The sequence below is a fragment of the Pelodiscus sinensis genome, chromosome 1, assembly GCF_049634645.1.
Source record: "Pelodiscus sinensis isolate JC-2024 chromosome 1, ASM4963464v1, whole genome shotgun sequence".
Lineage (NCBI taxonomy): Eukaryota > Metazoa > Chordata > Testudines > Trionychidae > Pelodiscus > Pelodiscus sinensis.
In genome coordinates, this window is record NC_134711.1 from 328,339,783 (window position 1) to 328,358,674 (window position 18,892).

Genomic DNA, 18,892 nt, shown 5'->3' on the forward strand with positions numbered 1-18,892 from the left:
TTTCCCTGGTCTGTTACCTTGGGGCCATTTCAGTATGAATCATAGAACACCAGAACTGGAAGGGACCTCAAGAGGTCATCAAGTCCAGTCCCCTGCCCTCATAGAAGGACCACGCATTATCCAGATCATCCCTGACAGATGTCTATCCAACCTGCTCTTCAATATCTCTGGTGATGGAGATTTCACAAGATTTCACAATCTTCCTGGGGAATTTATTCCAGCATTTAACCACCCTGGCAATACAGTGGTATTTTAGGTAGGTGTGCTCTTCTGAGGTGAGACCACGGTGGTAAAAGAAGTAAACAATTGCTACTTCTTGATCTGTTTTCGGGCAACCGATCCTCTGCCATGTTTTTGCTAGCCTAATTTGGTCTCCAGTGCACATCATCCCTTGCGTCTACACAGCAGTAGGTTACATCTACACTGACTTTATTCTGAAATAACATAGTGTGTGTCTGCACAGCAAGCCTTTATTTTGAAATAATGTCAAACTGGAGAACTTCTTACTCCAACTCCTGTAACCCTTGCTTTTGAGGAGTAAGAGAAGTCAAAGAAAGAGTGTTCTCCCTTCAACTGCTGTGTAGATGGCACCAAAAGCCAAAGTATGCTATTTCGACTTCAGCTACTTTTGCCTTGTTGTATAGATGTGCCCATACTGATGCGTTCTCATCTCCAGGGTGCAGTCTGTGAGCAAGAGGAAATATTGCACCCTTCTAGCTATCCAGTTAGGATGGCCACTTTTCACACTGCCTTGGAATAGGTCAGCCCCTCCAGGCTTGTCATTACACAACACGACAACCGATAGCAACACACACCTAACCTGAGCTACCTGAGGGCTTACCCAAGGCACCCAAGTGTATATAACAGACAACAGCCAATTTCTCAGCTTCTCAGTCTTTCACACCTTGCCCTGTACAGAGTGCTGTATAATGCATCATTTGAGGTGGGAAAAATATGCAAAAGGAATGTAGAAACCTGGGCTGGGGAACCTTGTTTTGGGTCGGGAGCTGCTGACCCACAGAAAAATCAGTTGGGAGCCACAAATAAGTGAAAACCAAAGAAAAAAACCCAACCCTCATTGACATGGCTCCCAGACCCTCAACTGAGGAGAAAGACACTCCCTACATTCCCCTTGCACACCAGAGCCTGGGGGGCCCAACCTAGTAGATTTTGTGTGCTCCAGCCCCATGGTGGGGCAGCAGTATGGGCCCCCCAATGTGGGGAGGGCCCTGAGCTTTGGGGGCCGGATCCAGACAAGTCAGGGGCCACATCCAGCTCCCAGATTTGAGGTTCCCCAGCCCTGGTACAAACCAAGCTGAGATTTTCCTCACACATTTGCCTCAAAGGCACGTTAGTTGAAAAATAATAATAATTTAAAAAGTTTAATTGAAAAAAATATTTTAAATTATCATAAGTGATCGTGAATGGATCAAAGAAAATAACCTAGCAGAGAAATAAAACCACAAGCTAAGAGGAAGATCCTAGATCCTAGCAGGTAGTGATCAATGGCTCGATGTCAGGATGGCGGTTGGTTTCTAGTGGAGTGCCCCAAGGTTCGGTTCTAGGACCCGTTTTGTTCAATATCTTTATTAATGACCTGGATGAGGGGATGGATTACACCCTCAGCAAGTTTGCGGATGACACTAAGCTAGGGGGAGAGGTAGATATGCTTGAGGGGAGAGATAGGGTCCAGAGTGACTTAGACAAATTGGAGGATTGGGTCACAAGAAATCTGATGAGGTTCAACAAGGACAAGTGCAGAGTCCTGCACTTGGGACAGAAGAATCCCAAGCATTGTGACAGGCTCGGGACCAACCAGCTAAGTAGTAATTCTGCAGAAAAGGACCTGGGGGTTACAGTGGATGAGAAGCTGAATATGAGTCAACAGTGTGCCCTTGTAGCCAAGAAGGCTAATGGTATATTGGGTTGCTTTAAGAGGAGCATTGCCAGCAGATCCAGAGATGTCATTATTCCCCTTTATTCGGCTCTGGTGAGGCCACATCTGGAGTATTGTGCCCAGTTCTGGACCCTCCACTACAAAAATGATGTGGACGCATTGGACAGGGTCCAGCGGAGGGCAACCAAAATGATTAGGGAGCTGGAGCATATGACCTATGAGAAGAGGCTGAGGGAGTTGGGCCTGTTTAGTCTGCAGAAGCGATGAGTGAGGAGGGATTTGATAAAAGCTTTCTGATTCCTGGGTTCCAAAAAGGATGGAAAAAAGGCTGTTCTCAGTAGTGACAGATGGCAGAACAAGGAGCATGGTCTCAAGTTGGGGTGGGAGATGTCCAGGTTGGATATTAGGAAAAACTAGTTCACTAGGAGGGTGGTGAAGCACTGGAATGGGTTACCTAGGGAAGTAGTGGAGTCTCCATCCCTAGCGGTGTTTAAGTCTCGGCTTGACAAAGCCCTGGCTAGGTTGATTTAGTTGAGATTGGTCCTGCCTAGAGCAGGGAGCTTGACCTGATGACCTTCTGAGATCTTTTCCAGCTCTATGGTTCTATGATTCTATGATATGAATTAGCAATTTCTCACCCTGAAAGGAAGTGGGAAAGGAACAGAGAATAGCAACTGCATTGAATAGGGACATGGAACAGCTTCCATATGTAAAGAGATTAATACGCCTTGTACATTACCAGTTGGAAAAAAGAGATGAATCGGGGGGGATACTACACAGGTTTATAAATTGATGATGGGTGATGAAAATTAAACAAGAAACTGTTAATTACCAAATGAAAGTAATAGAAGATTTAAAACAAAGCCACCAAAGCACATCCAGCAAACAAAGATAAGGGAACATTTCTTCACACAAGCCACAGTGAGCATGTGCAACCTTTTGCCACAGGGTGTTCTCAAGTCAAAGACAAAAAGAAAATTGAATAAAAAAAAAGAACTAGAATTATGGCATAATAGAATCCTAGAAATGGAAGGGACCTTGAGAAGTCATCAAGAGCATCCCCTGTCCTCACAGCAGGACCAAGCACCATCTAGATCACCCCGATAGATATCTCTCTGACCTGCTCTTAAGTATCTCCAGGGATGGATCTTCCAGGACCTCCCTAGGCAGCTTGGGAGGGGGTAGGCGGGATAGTTCAGTCGTTTGAGCACTGGCTTGCTAAACCCAGGGTTGTGAATTCAATCCTTGTGGAGGCCATTTGGGGCAAAATTTCATCAGAGATGGTACTTGGTCCTGCTGTTAAGGCAGGGGACTGAACTCAATGACCCTTCAAGGTCCCTTCCAGTTCTAGGAGATAGGCAATCTCCATTAATTTTGAATTTTTTTAACTTATTCCAGTTTTTAACCACCCTGACAGGTAGGAAGTTTTTTTCCTAAAGTCCAAACTAAACTTCCCTTGCTGCAGTTTAAGCCCATGGCTTCCTGTCCTGTCCTCAGAGGCCAAGGAGAACAATTTTTCTCCCTCCTCCTTGTAACTCCCTTCTATATATAGGGAAGATAGGTTCATTAACCAGGACATTCAAGGACTCAGAATAATTCCCTGAAGTGTCCCCAACCACTTTTGCTTTCCAGAAGCTAGGAAGGGGCAACAGGGGATGGATGACTTCATGATTACCAGTTTTGTTCATTCCCTTTGAAATAATTGGCATTGGCCACTATTGGAGGGCAGGAAACTTGGCTAGATGGGACATTGGTTTGACCCTGGTTTGATATTCTTCTAAACAGCAAAAATGTCAAGGGTTGCTTTTACACAGTTTTTTCTTATCATAGAATCAGAGAATCCCAGGGCTGGAAGAGACCTCAGGTGTTGAGTCCAGCCCCCTGCCCAAAGCAGGACCAATCCCAACTCAATCATCCCAGCCAGGGCTTTGTCAAGCTGGGACTTAAAAACCTCTAGGGGTGGAGATTCCACCCCACTCCCTAGGGAACCCATCCCAGTGCTTCACCACCCTCCTAGAGAAATAGTTCTTCCTAATATCCAACCTAGACCTCTCGCACTACAACTTGAGACCAATTTCCTTACCCCTCTTGAGCAAAGACAAAACTGGGGGAAGGACTGGTCCCAGGCTAAAAGGATTTCTAGTCGATGGAATCCTCGTAGACTGCTTGTATCACCCGTCAGGGTAAGGAATTGCTAATTCACATTGAACCCTTCTAGTACCTGAGGGTTGGTGTCTAGTTTTTTTTATTGGCTAGGCAATCAGCTTTGATCTGTTTGCTATCACTTATACTCTTTTTCTTACCAAACTTGTTTTGTTTGTTATTTATTGAAACCAGTGTGCCTTTGAGTGAAGTGTCTGGGAAAAAGCTCAGCGTTGTAAAAATAAGATTAAGGAGCTTCAATTGTACAGATCCCTGTGCTGTGCAAAAGCTTCTAATTTGGGATTTATACTCTGGGGGGGGAGGCATGAATGTGGGGAGATGGGAAGTTGGTGGGTATCTGCTGGTTGTGCTTTGGTGGCTTAGGGAAGCCCTCAGGTACCTCATTTGGGGTATGGCTACACTAGGAAATTATTTCAAAATAGTTTATTTTGAAATGACTCCCAAAAGAACAATTTTGAAATAGTGTCTCCACTCTACAGAGAAGCCTCAAAATTAGTCCAAGGCAGGCTCCTGAGTTTGGATGTGCTACCACGACTAAGAGCTCCAGGAAGCATTGGGGGTAATTACTTTGAATGACTCGGGGGAGTAGTTATTTTGAAACCACTGTGGAACATCCAGACTATCACTGTTTCGAAATAAGAGTTATTCCTCGTGAAAAGCAGGAGTAATAATTTCGGGAAAAAAACAGGCTTATTCGGTTATTCTGAAATAACCAGGCCTGTAATTTCAAAATAACAGGCTTGGTACTGAAGGCACTCGGCTTGTCATTTCAAAATAAGGGAAATAACTCCTTTGTGTAGACCAGGGCTTGGGTGTGTAGCACCATCTGCTGTCATGTTGAGCGGCAACCCCAGGAGAGGCTGTATCTCCAACACAGCAGCGTGGAGAAGGGCAAACACATCTTGGCGTTTACGGGGTGCAGCCATTCCATGGATCTAGGACTTCACCATGAGGGTGACAACCCATCAAACTCACAGCCTCTGGAGCCCAAATTAGGCCCAGAGGCTCCTGTGACAAAAGCATGAGGGAGCAACGGTCACCAGATGAAAAGCTCCAGATGGAGCAGTTGGTTGATTCTCGTAAAATGGGGAATACCATGTGATATGAAATCCTGGTCATTTTTGGTCCTGGGAATGGAGAAGGAACCACTCGGGCTCCATCCACACTGCAGCGCTATTTTGGGACACCGGAGGTATCTCAAAATAGATATTCTGTGTCTTTTGAGTGTGCCTGTTATTTTGAAATATAACGGGCTCATTATTCTGACATCTCTGTAAACCTCATTCCACAAGAAGTAAGGGACGTTTCGGAATAGCAGTTTATTTTGAAATTAGTGCTGTGTAGACAGTGCCAAATTTCGAAATAAGCTATTTTGAAATAAGATCAGAATAAGCTATGCAATTTGCGTAGCTCAAATTGCGTATCTTCTTTCGACCTACAGACCAGTGTAGACGGACCCTCAGTAAGAGGGAGAAGTCCTGTGGTACTAGCACTGATGCAGGACAACAGAACCTGTTTCTGAATCAATTTCTTGAATATCAGGACAGTATCCTTTGCAGAGCCATAGGGGATCAGTCGGAAAAGGCTTTCCTTGTCAACTGATCCCCGTCTAGACTGCCGCTTTTTGCCGGCAAAGTGCCGCATTGGCAAAAAGCGGTGGCCATTTTTATTCTAATGAAGTGCGGGATATTTAAATCCCCGCTTCATTAGCAATTTTGGTATGTCTAATTTACATCCCTCTGGCAACAGAAGGATGTAGTCTAGTCATCCCCCAAGACTCAGTTTTCCCTGACTCTCTGAGCCCCTGGTGTTGGTGAATCATTTCTTCACTCCTAGGAGAAGCCTCTCAAGCTGTACATCTCCAGGGTCCATTTTTCTGCTCTTCCAGCTGCTCACATAACAGAGGGAATTGTCTGGGCATTCTGACCAATCTGTGAGACCATGGGGTCTGTCATCAGGAAGCATATATGTCACTGCCCAGCACAGTGGATGCCATACCTGTGAGATCCAGACGTTGCTTCTCAGGGCTCTGTGTTCCTGTCATAGGAAGGAGATTTCTTCTCTCTGCTGAGCAGGATTGTGGTGAGTTGCCTCTTCCTGCAATAATGTTAGTGCTGAGGGCTGAGGAAAGGTTCCAGGGCTCAAGTCAAATAGAGTTTGGGCAGGAATTCACCAGTGCAGACCCTTCATCTGTTAAGCATTGACAGAAACAATAAGGGATTTGTATGGTTAACATTGGAACTACAAATATATCGAAAGGGTTCATGATCAGTTCTTTATCTCTTTCTCTGTTCTTCTCCCCATCTTAGTAGCTTCCTTTCTGGGGGCTGTGTGTTTTTTGCTCTGCTTTATCTTCCAAATCAGCAATTTCATTCTGCTGTTCTGAAGTGCAGCTTCCACAGTAGAGTTTCCGTGTCATCAGAGGTTTCACAACAAGTTTCTTCAGTTTCAAATTCAGCAGTTTCACTGCTCTCTTAGGGTATGTCTACACTACAAAGTTAATTCGAACTAACGGATGTTAGTTTGAATTAACTTTGATAGGCACTACACTAGCGCTCCGCTAGTTTGAACTTAATTCGAACTAGTGGAGCGTTTAGTTCGAACTAGGTAAACCTCATTCCACGAGGATTAAGCCTAGTTCGAACTAGCTAGTTTGAATTAAGGGCTGTGTAGCCCCTTAATTCGAACTAGTGGGAGGCTAGCTCTCCCCAGCTTTCCCTGGTGGCCACTCTGGCCAACACCAGGGAAACTCTATTGCCCCCCTCCCGGCCCCGGACCCCTTAAAGGGGCACGGGCTGGCTACGGTGCCCGTGCCAGGTGCAAGCCTGCCAGCACCCAGCCAGCAGACCCTACACCTGGCACGGCTCGAGCCACCCACCCGATGCCCCCCAGCCCTCCCCCTCTTCCCATGACCAGACTGGTGGCTCTCGGGAGTTTACCCAGGAACGCAAGAGGCGGGCACCCGCCTGGGCTAGTGCGGACTTCGTAGACCTCGTCCACAATCTCCGCATTAGGCACAGGAAAGTGGCCGGTTAGGGCAGGAGAGCTGCCAGCCTGGACACCCAGGAGCAGGTGTGCAAGAGAATCAAGGGGGTCCACTGAGACCTCCGACCCTGAGCCCTGAGCTTACAATGGCCGTCCTAGGTCAGAACAAAGGTCCATCTAGCCCAGTAGCCTGTCTGCCGACAGCGGCCAACCCTAGGGTCCCTGGAGTGGATGGACCGAAGACAGTGACCAAGCCATTTGTCTCGTGCCATCCCTCTCCAGCCTTCCACAAACCTTGGGCAGGGACACCACTCCTACCCCCTGGCTAATACCACTCCATGGACCCAACCTCCATGACTTGATCTCACTTCCCTTTAAACTCTGTTCTAGTTCTAGCCTTCACAGCCTCCTGCAGCAAGGAGTTCCACAGGTTGACTCTTTGCTTTGTGAAGAACAACTTTCTGTTACTAGTTTGAAGCCTGCTACCCATTCCTTTCCTTTGGTGTCCTCTAGTCCTTCTTTATGGGAACTAATGATCTCATGCATGATCTCAAAATAAAAAGGAGTCATATAAAAATGGAAACTAGGACAAATAACAAAGGATGAATATAGGCAAGCAACACGGGAATGCAGGGGCAAGATTAGAAAGGCAAAGGTACAAAATGAGATCAAACTAGCTACAGGCATAAAGGGAAACAAGAAGACCTTTTATAAATACATTAAAAGCAAGAGGAAGACCAAGGACAGGGTACGCCCACTGCTTAGTGAGGAGAGAGAAGCAGTAACAGGAAACTTGGAAATGGCGGAGATGCTCAATGACTTCTTTGTTTCGGTCTTCACCGAGAAGTCTGGAGGTGTGCCTAACGTAGTGAATACAAGCAGAGAGAGGGTAAGTTTAGAAGATAGGATACACAAAGAAAAAGTTAAAAATCACTTAGGAAAGTTAGATGTCAGCAAGTCACCAGGTCCTGATGAAATGCATCCCAGGATACTCAAGGAGCTGATAGAGGAGGTATCTGAGCCTTTAGCTTTGATTTTTGAAAAATCATGGCAGACAGGGGAGATTCCAGAAGACTGGAAAAGGGCAAATATTGTGCCCATCTATAAAAAGGGGAATAAGAACAACCCAGGAAACTACAGACCGGTCAGTTTAACATCTGTCCCAGGGAAGATAATGGAGCAGGTAATTAAGGAAATCATATGCAAACACTTGGAAGGTAATAAAGTGATAGGAAATAGCCAGCATGGGTTTGTGAAGAACAAGTCATGCCAAACTAATCTGATAGCTTTCTTTGATAGGATAACGAGCCTTGTGGATAAGGGAGAAGCGGTGGATGTCATATACCTAGACTTTAGTAAGGCATTTGATACGGTCTCGCATGATATTCTTATTGATAAACTAGGCAAATATAACTTAGATAGGGCCACGATAAGGTGGGTGCATAATTGGCTGGATAACCGTAGTCAGAGAGTTGTTGTTAACGGTTCTAAATCCTGCTGGGACCCGTACTGTTCAATATCTTCATCGATGATGTAGATATTGGGATAGAGAGTACGCTTATTAAGTTTGCAGATGATACCAAACTGGGTGGGGTTGCAACTTCTTTGGAGGATAGGGACATAATTCAAAATGACCTTAGCAAGTTAGAGAAATGGTCAGAGGTAAACAGGATGAGGTTTAATAAAGAGAAATGCAAAGTGCTCCACTTAGGAAGGAACAATCAGTTCCATACGTACAAGATGGGAAGCGACTGTCTAGGAAGGAGCATGGCGGAAAGGGATCTAGGGGTCATAGTGGACCATAAGTTGAATATGAGTCAACAGTGTGATACTGTTGCAAAAAAAGCAAATATGATTCTAGGTTGTATCAACAGGTGTGTTGTAAGCAAAACTCGTGAAGTCATTCTGCCGCTCTACTCTGCACTAGTTAGGCCTCAGCTGGAGTACTGTGTCCAGTTCTGGGCACCACATTTCAAGAAAGATGTGGAGAAATTGGAAAGGGTACAGAGAAGAGCGACAAGAATGATTAAAGGTTTAGAGAATATGACCTATGAAGCCAGGCTTCATGAACTGGGCTTGTTTAGTTTGGAAAAAAGAAGATTAAGTGGGGACATGATAGCGGTTTTCAAATATCTAAAAGGGTGTCACAAGGAGGAAGGAGAAAATTTGTTTCTCTTGGTTTCTGTGGACAGGACAAGGAGTAATGGGCTTAAAGTGCAGCAGGGGAGGTTTAGATTGGACATTAGGAAAAAATTCCTAACTGTCAGGGTGGTCAAATATCGGAATAAATTGGCAAGGGAGATGGTGGAATCTCGCTAGAGATATTTAAGAACAGGTTAGATAGACATCTGTCAGGGATGGTGTAGACGGAGCTTGATCCTGCCTTGAGGGCGGGAGGCTGGACTCGATGACCTCTCGAGGTCCCTTCCAGTCCTATTATTCTATGATTCTATGATTCTAATGAAGAACTTTTCTGTATGCACCCTCTCCACCCAACTCCTGCTTTTAGAGACCTCTATCCTTTCCCCCCTCCATCTCCTCTTTTCTAAGCTGAGAAGTCCCAGTCTCTTTAGCCTCTCTTCATATGGGACCTGTTCCCAACCCCTGATCATTTTAGTTGCCCTCCCCTCTTCCACCCTCTCTCTTCCCCTCTCCCACCTCCTTTTCCCAGTCTCCCCCAGTTTTGTTCAATAAAGACAGATTCCATTTTGGAAGACACGTTATCTTTATTTTGTACATCAAGAAGAGGGGCTAGGGAAGGGTAAGTGGAAGGAGGTGAGGGAGGAATGGGGCACGAGCCCCCGATGAGGAGGACTGGGCTGGCTCTGCGGGCTTCTGGGGGTGGAAGCTCTCCTGCAGCCCCCCAATTGACCCCTCTCCCCAGATGGCAGCCTGCGGCAAGTGCAGCCGGGCTGATGGCTGAGTGGTGTGATGTGCCCAGTGTGGGTAGTCCGGGCAATCCAAGCCAGGACTGCTTTGCAAGCGGGGCACCCCTGAGAACTGTCTGTCCGGGGTGGGGGTCGGGACCCTTTAAGCACAGCCATCAGCTAGCCTGAGACAGCATCTCCACGCTCTAAGTCCTCCTCTGATGCCCTGCCGGCACTGCTTCTGGCCATCCTTAACCCCACTTCAGGGTCCACTTAATGTGGACATGCTAGTTCGAATTAGCAAAACGCTAATTCGAACTAGTTTTTTAGTCTGGATCCGTTAGTTCGAATTAGATTAATTCGAATTAACTAATTTGAACTAAGTTAGTTAGAATTAACGTTGTAGTGTAGACATACCCTTGTTTATCTCATTTGTACATTCATAATCCCAATCCTTCCAGTCTCTTTCTACTTGAGAGTTTCCTGGCCTCTGGATTATTCCCATTCCATTTGCTTGAACCACTCTAGTTCTTCAATATCTGCAGTGAGAATGATGCCAAGCACTTCATGGAGGAATCCCAAGAAGGGTGGAACACTGACTGATGAATCTTATGGCATGGTTATTTTTTTATGATTCCCCATCCCACTCCTCCTGGATCCAATTTTTTTCTTAGTTTCTTTCTCTGCTTCCATAGTCTCCAAGGTTTCAGAAGCTGTGTACCATGATCCCGAGGTCCCTGTCCCAAATTCATATAGTTAAATTAGGGCCTTATTAGGTGTGTGAGGAATTCAAGATTTTCCATCCAATATTACAACCCACTTCAGTTATTGACACTGAATTTCATCTACTCTCATGGGGTACTTCTACACAACGGCGTTATTTCAGAATAAGTGGCGTTATTCCGAAATAAAATAGTCCATGACTACACTACAAGCAGTTATTTCGACATGATGTCAAAATAATGTCGAGCTGGAGAGTTGCTTACTCTGACTCCTGTAACCCTCATTTTATGAAGAGTAAAAGAAGTCGGAGGAAGAGTGCTCTTTCTCAGACTTCCTGCTGTGGAGACAGCGCCAAAAGCTGAAATAAGCCATTTCAACTCAAGCTACTCAATTGACATAAATCAAATTAAGCTACACACCTTGAGCTTTGCTCTGCTGTGTAGACGTGCCCATTGTGTCCATTCACCTGACTTGGTTTGCTCCCTGTATGGAGTACTCTGGACTTAACAATGAATTTAACGAGATGGTGCCTTCTGTTTTGTTACCACCTCAAAGCTCACCCTCTTTCTATATATACATTTCATATGTTTTGTTATAAATTGTGTCATTCCCCTCACTGTGCCTGTCTCCTTTCACAGATACGTGGAGCATCAATAGACAAATGGACCACTTCCTGGCACCTCTCAACCTCACCTTCTCAGGACCTTCAACATTCATCCTTATGGGCATCCCTGGTCTGGAACATGCCCATGTCTGGATTTCCATCCCTTTTTCTGTGTTCTACATTATTGGCCTGTTGGGAAATTTCACAGTTCTCTTTGTTGTGAGCAAAGAGCAGACCCTGCACAAGCCGATGTACCTGCTGCTTTGCATGTTGGCAGTAACAGATATTGGGACGTCTACCTCCATCGTGCCGAAGGCACTCAGTATATTTTGGTTCAAATTGAAAGGCATTGCAGTGGATGGCTGCCTCACCCAGATGTTCTTCCTTCATTCGGCTTCCGTGATGCACTCAGCTGTCCTTGTGATAATGGCCTTTGATCGCTACGTGGCCATATGTAACCCTCTGAATTATGGCACCATCCTCAGCAATGCACGAATAGCCAAGCTAGGGCTAGTGGGTTTGATAAGAGCTGTTCTCTTCATCCTGCCCATGCCCCTGCTCCTGAGTAGGCAGACATTTTGTACCAACTGCATTATCCACCATAGTTTCTGTGACCACATGGCTGTGATAAAGATGTCAAATGGAGACACAACAGTGAACAGGATGTATGGTTTGGTGATAGCAATTGTAGTCAATGGGTTAGACCTTATTCTCATTGCCTTTTCCTATGGTCTGATCCTCAGGGCAGTCCTCAGTCTCTCCTCCAAGACAGCCCACCAGAAAGCCCTCAACACCTGCACAGCCCACCTATGTGTGATACTGACGTCTTATACACCCTCACTCTTCTCCTCTCTAACACATCGGTTTGGCCAGGGAATCGCTCCACATGTTCACATCATTTTGGCCAACCTCTGTTTCCTCCTCCCCCCCATGCTCAACCCTATTATTTATGGGGTCAAAACAAAAGAGCTTCGAGACAAAGTGAGGAAATACATGTGCAGGAGGTGATCACCTGGAAACATTAATTGGAATCTTGCATGACAAGAATGAGAAAGGATGTCTCCTCATTAATCAAGGTTGCTCTGTTATCTCTGGAATGTGCTCACGGCCTGTGCCTAGTACCTTAGAGGTCTGAATGTTTCTGTATTATCAGTCCTGTTCTTGCCAACTTCTGTGAACAGGGCCCTGTCTCTGGCTCACAGCTTTACTTTGCTTTACAGGAGCAGTTTTGACTACTGCAGTCTAGGCCTCAGGCCTCACACCTAGCCTGTAAAATGTTGGCTTATGTTTCAGGCCCTCCTCTTACTACATTGTCAAAGTCGTCAGAATAGATGTTGAGATTGTGTGTTGGTGTTTGTGAAACAAAGTTTTCCCCCAAATATCCAGATGATTGACTTGTTTGTGGTACTAAGTCCTTCTGCTGCTCTCAGGCCTGCGTGACCTACATCGCTCGATACCTCATTGTTGCCTTACTTTGTGAAGACCTTGGACCATTGGAACAACACTGGGGAGTTTTGGATCTGGCTTGCTGGCCTTCCACTCAGGCGAGCCAAATTGAGCAGTTTTGTGTTAAAGGTCCCAAAACCATGGATGCTGCTGGGGAAAAGACAGTAGTGAGCTTGTCTTCCTACCTCTTTTGTTTCTGTTCTTTTAGCAATGCTGCTGCAGATAGACTGTTTTCCCAGATGAACTACAGCACAGATATTCACAAATGTCAATTACAGACTTTTGGTTATTGGTGGAATCTTGTGTTTTGTGATTTAACATATTGGGCTCTTAAAGCAGTAATTCCTTTTTCACCACAATATCTTACAGCCTATAGGGCTAACAGGTTTGCTTGACTATATATGTATATTTCCTCATAGATTTCTTATTCACTTAAGGTTTGATGATATAATTACTCGCAGATTTACTTGGCATTGCTCAGGTCCAAAACACGGGGTATTTTTTTTGGAAAATGTACACATTTTAGTTAAATGATTGTATATTTAAAAATTACAGTGTTATTTTTATAAAACGAAATTTCATTTTGGGTTTCTTATAAACAGGATGAGAAAAATTTGACCATTTCATTTTCTTAGTAATTAAAAAAAAAATTAAAATTACATCAAATGCATGTTTTCTTCATGTCTGTAAACCCGCATCATTCAGTATATTTTAACAAAAAAGGGCTAGAGTCAATTTGGCTTCTAATAACATTGCCTGCTAATTTTCAGGCCTTATGTATTGATTTAGCTGTGTCAAAACTGAGCCCTGTGCCACACTTCTCCATTTGATCTCTTTTCTGCCCAGTTTATTGAAAAGCAATCCTATTCCAGAAGCATCCTATGTTTCTGGCTCATCTTGTTTAGGTCTCTGTCCACATTCACGCAATTATGTCGATTTTGAGGACTGTACTTAATGTGGTGTTTCTGTGCCTTTTCTGTTTGGCTTTATGAGAAACCATCCCAACCCAGGCACATTTTCCTGGCACAATCAAACCCTTGTGTCATTTTAAGTTATAATAAGAGGAAGCTGTATACTGAATTTGGTGGTCCTAGCTCTTACCTTTTAGGAGTTCTTAATCAGACAAACAAACTCTCTAAAATACATAGTAAATTATAATAGATTGCAAGAGATTTATATTGAAGTAGTTTGGCTGTAATATGAGGGACCTATAGGCCACACCCTGTATGCTGAGCTAAGGCAAAGTTAGCCAACCCATGTCTGGGCTCCTTGATTTAGATAGCAAAGTCAATTTGCATATATTTGGGCCCTTTTACCTAGATCGATTGGGATAAGATAATGGAACCTTGAATAGCTTAGGGCACTTCCACAAATACCTTCAAACTGAACAGGTACCATAATTTGGAGAAAAAAACCCAAACTAACTGGCTAAAACCAGATAGAATAATCAGGTAGGACAGAAATAACCAATGTAATACAGAACCATAAAAGGGACCATGGTCATAAATTGGCACATACGATAATAAGTTAAGATCAGTAATAATACTGACCTGTAAGAAAAAGACAATTCACCATTAATAAGAGGAGAAATAAATAAATAGAAAGGGAAACATTCCCTACTGAAAATGCGTCAGATATAACAATGTCAGTGTAACATATTATGAAAGTGGCATCCCAGCCAAGAGGCGGTAGGGAGATATAGTCCTTAAAAGGTGCCAGATGTAGTCGTCAGGACTCATTGGGGTGGCATCCTGACAGGTCCTCTGCTCCATCTATGATGATAACCATTCGGCTATGTGTGTTCATGAGTTTGCTTCACTGTTTTATTAAGTTGGCCATATAATCATAGAACTGGAAGGGACCTCAAGATGTCATCAAGTCCTGACCCCTAGCTCATCCCTGACAGGTGTCTGTCTTTCCTGCTCTTAAATATTTCCAGTGATGGAGATTCCACAACTTCCGTAGGTAATTTATTCCAGTGTGTAACCACCCTGACAGGTAGGAAGTTTTTCCTAATGTCCAACCTAAACCTCCCTTACTGCGATTTAAGCCCATTGCTTCTTGTCCTATACTCAGAGGCCAAGGAGAATAATTTTTCTCCCTCCTCCCTGCAACACCCTTTTAGATATTTGAAAACTGCTATCATGTCCCCTTTCAGTCTTCTCTTTTCTAAGCTAACGAAGCCCAATTATTTCAGTCTTCCATCGTGTTTTCTAGACCTTTAATCACGTTTCTTGCTCTTCTCTGGACCTTCTCGTTTTTCCGCATCTTTCTTGAAATGTGGTGCCCAGAATTGGACACAATATGCCAACTGAGGCCTAATCAGTGCAGAGTAGAGCAGACCATGTAAAATAAGCCAACACAGCAGACTCTGAGAGGGCCCCCAAATAAACACACTACCAGATAAGGATTGAAGGCACGCAGCCAGGTATATTGTAGATGAGGCTTGATCCTAGCTTCCACAGACCAAAGAGTAAACAATTAGGCTAACACATATATGCCCATTACAATATATGACTTCTTTGTTTCGGTCTTCACCGAGAAGTCTGGAGGTGTGCCTAACGTAGTGAATACAAGCAGAGAGAGGGTAAGTTTAGAAGATAGGATACACAAAGAACAAGTTAAAAATCACTTAGGAAAGTTAGATGTCAGCAAGTCACCAGGTCCTGATGAAATGCATCCCAGGATACTCAAGGAGCTGATAGAGGAGGTATCTGAGCCTTTAGCTATGATCTTTGAAAAATCATGGCAGACAGGGGAGATTCCAGAAGACTGGAAAAGGGCAAATATTGTGCCCATCTATAAAAAGGGGAATAAGAACAACCCAGGAAATTATAGACCGGTCAGTTTAACGTCTGTCCCAGGGAAGATAATGGAGCAGGTAATTAAGGAAATCGTATGCAAACACTTGGAAAGTAATAAAGTGATAGGGAATAGCCAGCATGGGTTTGTGAAGAACAAGTCATGCCAAACTAATCTGATAGCTTTCTTTGAAAAGATAACGAGCCTTGTGGATAAGGGAGAAGCGGTGGATGTCATATATCTAGACTTTAGTAAGGCATTTGATACGGTCTCGCATGATATTCTTATTGATAAACTAGGCAAATATAACTTAGATAGGGCCACGATAAGGTGGGTGCATAATTGGCTGGATAACCGTAGTCAGAGAGTTGTTGTTAACGGTTCTAAATCCTGCTGGAAAGGGATAACAAGTGGAGTTCCTCAAGGGTCTGTTTTGGGACCCGTACTATTCAATATCTTCATCAATGATGTAGATATTGGGATAGAGAGTACTCTTATTAAGTTTGCAGATGATACCAAACTGGGTGGGGTTGCAACTTCTTTGGAGGATAGGGACATAATTCAAAATGACCTTAGCAAGTTAGAGAAATGGTCAGAGGTAAACAGGATGAGGTTTAATAAGGAGAAATGCAGAGTGCTCCACTTAGGAAGGAACAATCAGTTCCATACATACAAGATGGGAAGCGACTGTCTGGGAAGGAGCATGGCGGAAAGGGATCTAGGGGTCATAGTGGACCACAAGTTGAATATGAGTCAACAGTGTGATGCTGTTGCAAAAAAAGCAAATATGATTCTAGGTTGTATCAACAGGTGTGTTGTAAGCAAAACTCGTGAAGTCATTCTGCCGCTCTATTCTGCACTAGTTAGGCCTCAGCTGGAGTACTGTGTCCAGTTCTGGGCGCCACATTTCAAGAAAGATGTGGAGAAATTGGAAAGGGTACAGAGAAGAGCGACAAGAATGATTAAAGGTTTAGAGAACATGACCTATGAAGCCAGGCTTCATGAACTGGGCTTGTTTAGTTTGGAAAAAAGAAGATTAAGGGGGGACATGATAGCGGTTTTCAAATATCTAAAAGGGTGTCACAAGGAGGAAGGCGAAAATTTGTTCCTCTTGGTTTCTGAGGACAGGACAAGGAGTAATGGGCTTAAAGTGCAGCAGGGGAGGTTTAGATTGGACATTAGGAAAAAATTCCTAACTGTCAGGGTGGTCAAATATTGGAATAAATTGCCAAGGGAGGTGGTGGAATCTCCCTCTCTGGAGATATTTAAGAACAGGTTAGATAGACATCTGTCAGGGATGGTGTAGACGGAGCTTGATCCTGCCTTGAGGGCGGGGGGCTGGACTCGATGACCTCTCGAGGTCCCTTCCAGTCCTATTATTCTATGATTCTATGAATAATTGACTCGGGCAGTGCCAAGGATGAGAGGCTGCCCCCAGGCCAGTCAAAGAGTATTCTTTGGACCTCACTTTATACACAGGTATAAACAAGTTGTACATCACTCTTGATGTATCAGATCACCACCTTCTGATGTTAGCTAGATCCACCCATTTCCTTGTACTCTCCCAGGTTCACCTATGACTTCAGGGAGTCACGACTTACTGCTGCCTAGATGATTTGTCTCCTCATAGCTTGCTCCTTCAAGAAGGCCTCTCAGGCTGCTTCCAGACTCCAGCAGACTCCTTCATAGAACTGGACCTGCGGATCAGCTTCCAAAAACCAACCCTTTCACCTCACATAACACCAAGGGGTCATAAAGACCGATTTTGACTTGTTACAGGCCAACATGCTCCTGCCTCGGCACAGACTCCATTTTTTTTAAATGAAAATATCTCACCGGAGAACTCCCACATTGCGCATAACACCCTGAACATGCTAGCAACAGCCAGAAAGCTGACACTGAGACTCTGAGGTTCAAAACATTCTACCATTTCAGCAATTCTACTGTTAAACAAGAGGAGAGGAAGGCAAAACCACATTCTGGCATGTGCCTAGAGACTGTGAGCCAGCAACAGGGGGATTGATCAGAGGGAGACGAAAACCCTTCCTGCACTGTTGGTTTTGCATCAGTTCAGGATCATGTCATTTCACCCCCACAGGGCAGAAATGACGGTACAGAGATCAAGGGACTGGAGATTCGAGACTCGATGGAGGTGTGTAGCCTTAAGCTGCTATGAAAAATCAACAAGAAGTCCCGTGGTACCTTATAGACTAACAGATGTATTGGAGCATAAGCTTTCATAGGCAAAGACCCACTTCGTCAGATGCATGTCATGGAAATTCCCTAAATGCATTTGACGAAGTGGGTCTTTGCCCATGAAAGCTTGTGCTCCAATATATCTGTTAGTCTGTAAGTTGCCACAGGACTTCTCGTTGTTCTTCAGATTCAGAATAGCATGGCTACCCCTCTGATACTTAAGCTGCTATGGTCAATCAAAAAAGGATGATTTTTTTCAGCCCTGTCTGGTGCCAACAATTCCACACAGTGCGCCTGGAAGTGCACTGCACAGAGAAAACCAACCATCATCAATTACTAGACTGAGAAGCCTGGATAATTCCTGTTCCCCTGAGAATCTGTGCTCTGGTCTCAGCAAATTATTTCTTCACTCCCAGGGGATGCTCTCAAGCTGCAGATCTCTAGGGTCTATTTTCTTCTATCCTGCTGCTCATGGACCTGAGAGAATTGTCTGGGAGTCCTGCCAACCTGAGGGTCCACAGAGACGGTTCACAGGAATGATAAATGGGACTGTCCAGTTTGGGGAGTGTCAGACATGTGTGACTCAGACGCTGACTCCGGGGGCTCTGTAGCAGGAAGGGAATCTCCTCTCTCTGCCAAGTGGGAGTTCGGTAAGTTGCCTTTTTCTGCGTTGCGGTTAGTGCTAAGGGCTCAGGAGTGGTTCCGCAGCTCCGGTCATGACCAATCTGAACAGGGATTTTCCAGCAGAGAGATTTGAACTCTTTAGTCTTGTCAGAAAATGAAGGGATTGCCCCACTCAGATTGGGAGTACAAGTGTATTGGAAATAGTTGGGGGGAAATTGGTTTTAAGATCAGTTCCGTGTCTCTTACTCTGTCCTTCGATCGGTCTCAGTCACTTCTTTCCTGGGAGAAAGAGGGAGCATGGCTTTTACTTTTGTTCGCTGAAATGTTCCCATTCAGCAATCTCACTGCTCTGTTAGGATTTGCAGCCAAAGCTGCTACAGTGAGTCTCTGTGTGACCAGAGGGCTCACAACAAGCATGGGACCCACACTGGCCGGTTTCTGCTCTCCCACTCTACTTGCTGTGGGCCACTCAAAATGGTCGTTGGCCTTCCTAAGAGCAAAATCAGGGTCCTGGTGCCTTGAGATCCCCATTTTTTGTGCCTGTGTCAAAATGCCATGTACACTGGGAGTTTTCCTCACACTCCC

General features: G+C 44.7%; 1 protein-coding gene across 1 annotated transcript; it reads left to right on the forward strand.

Annotated features, from left to right (window-relative positions):
- Positions 1-11,296: 11,296 nt before the first annotated feature.
- LOC102464017 (olfactory receptor 52K1-like) lies at positions 11,297-12,247 on the forward strand. The gene has a single exon (XM_014571611.2). The coding sequence runs from the start codon at positions 11,297-11,299 to the stop codon at positions 12,245-12,247; it is 951 nt and encodes a 316-aa protein (XP_014427097.2).
- Positions 12,248-18,892: the final 6,645 nt, after the last annotated feature.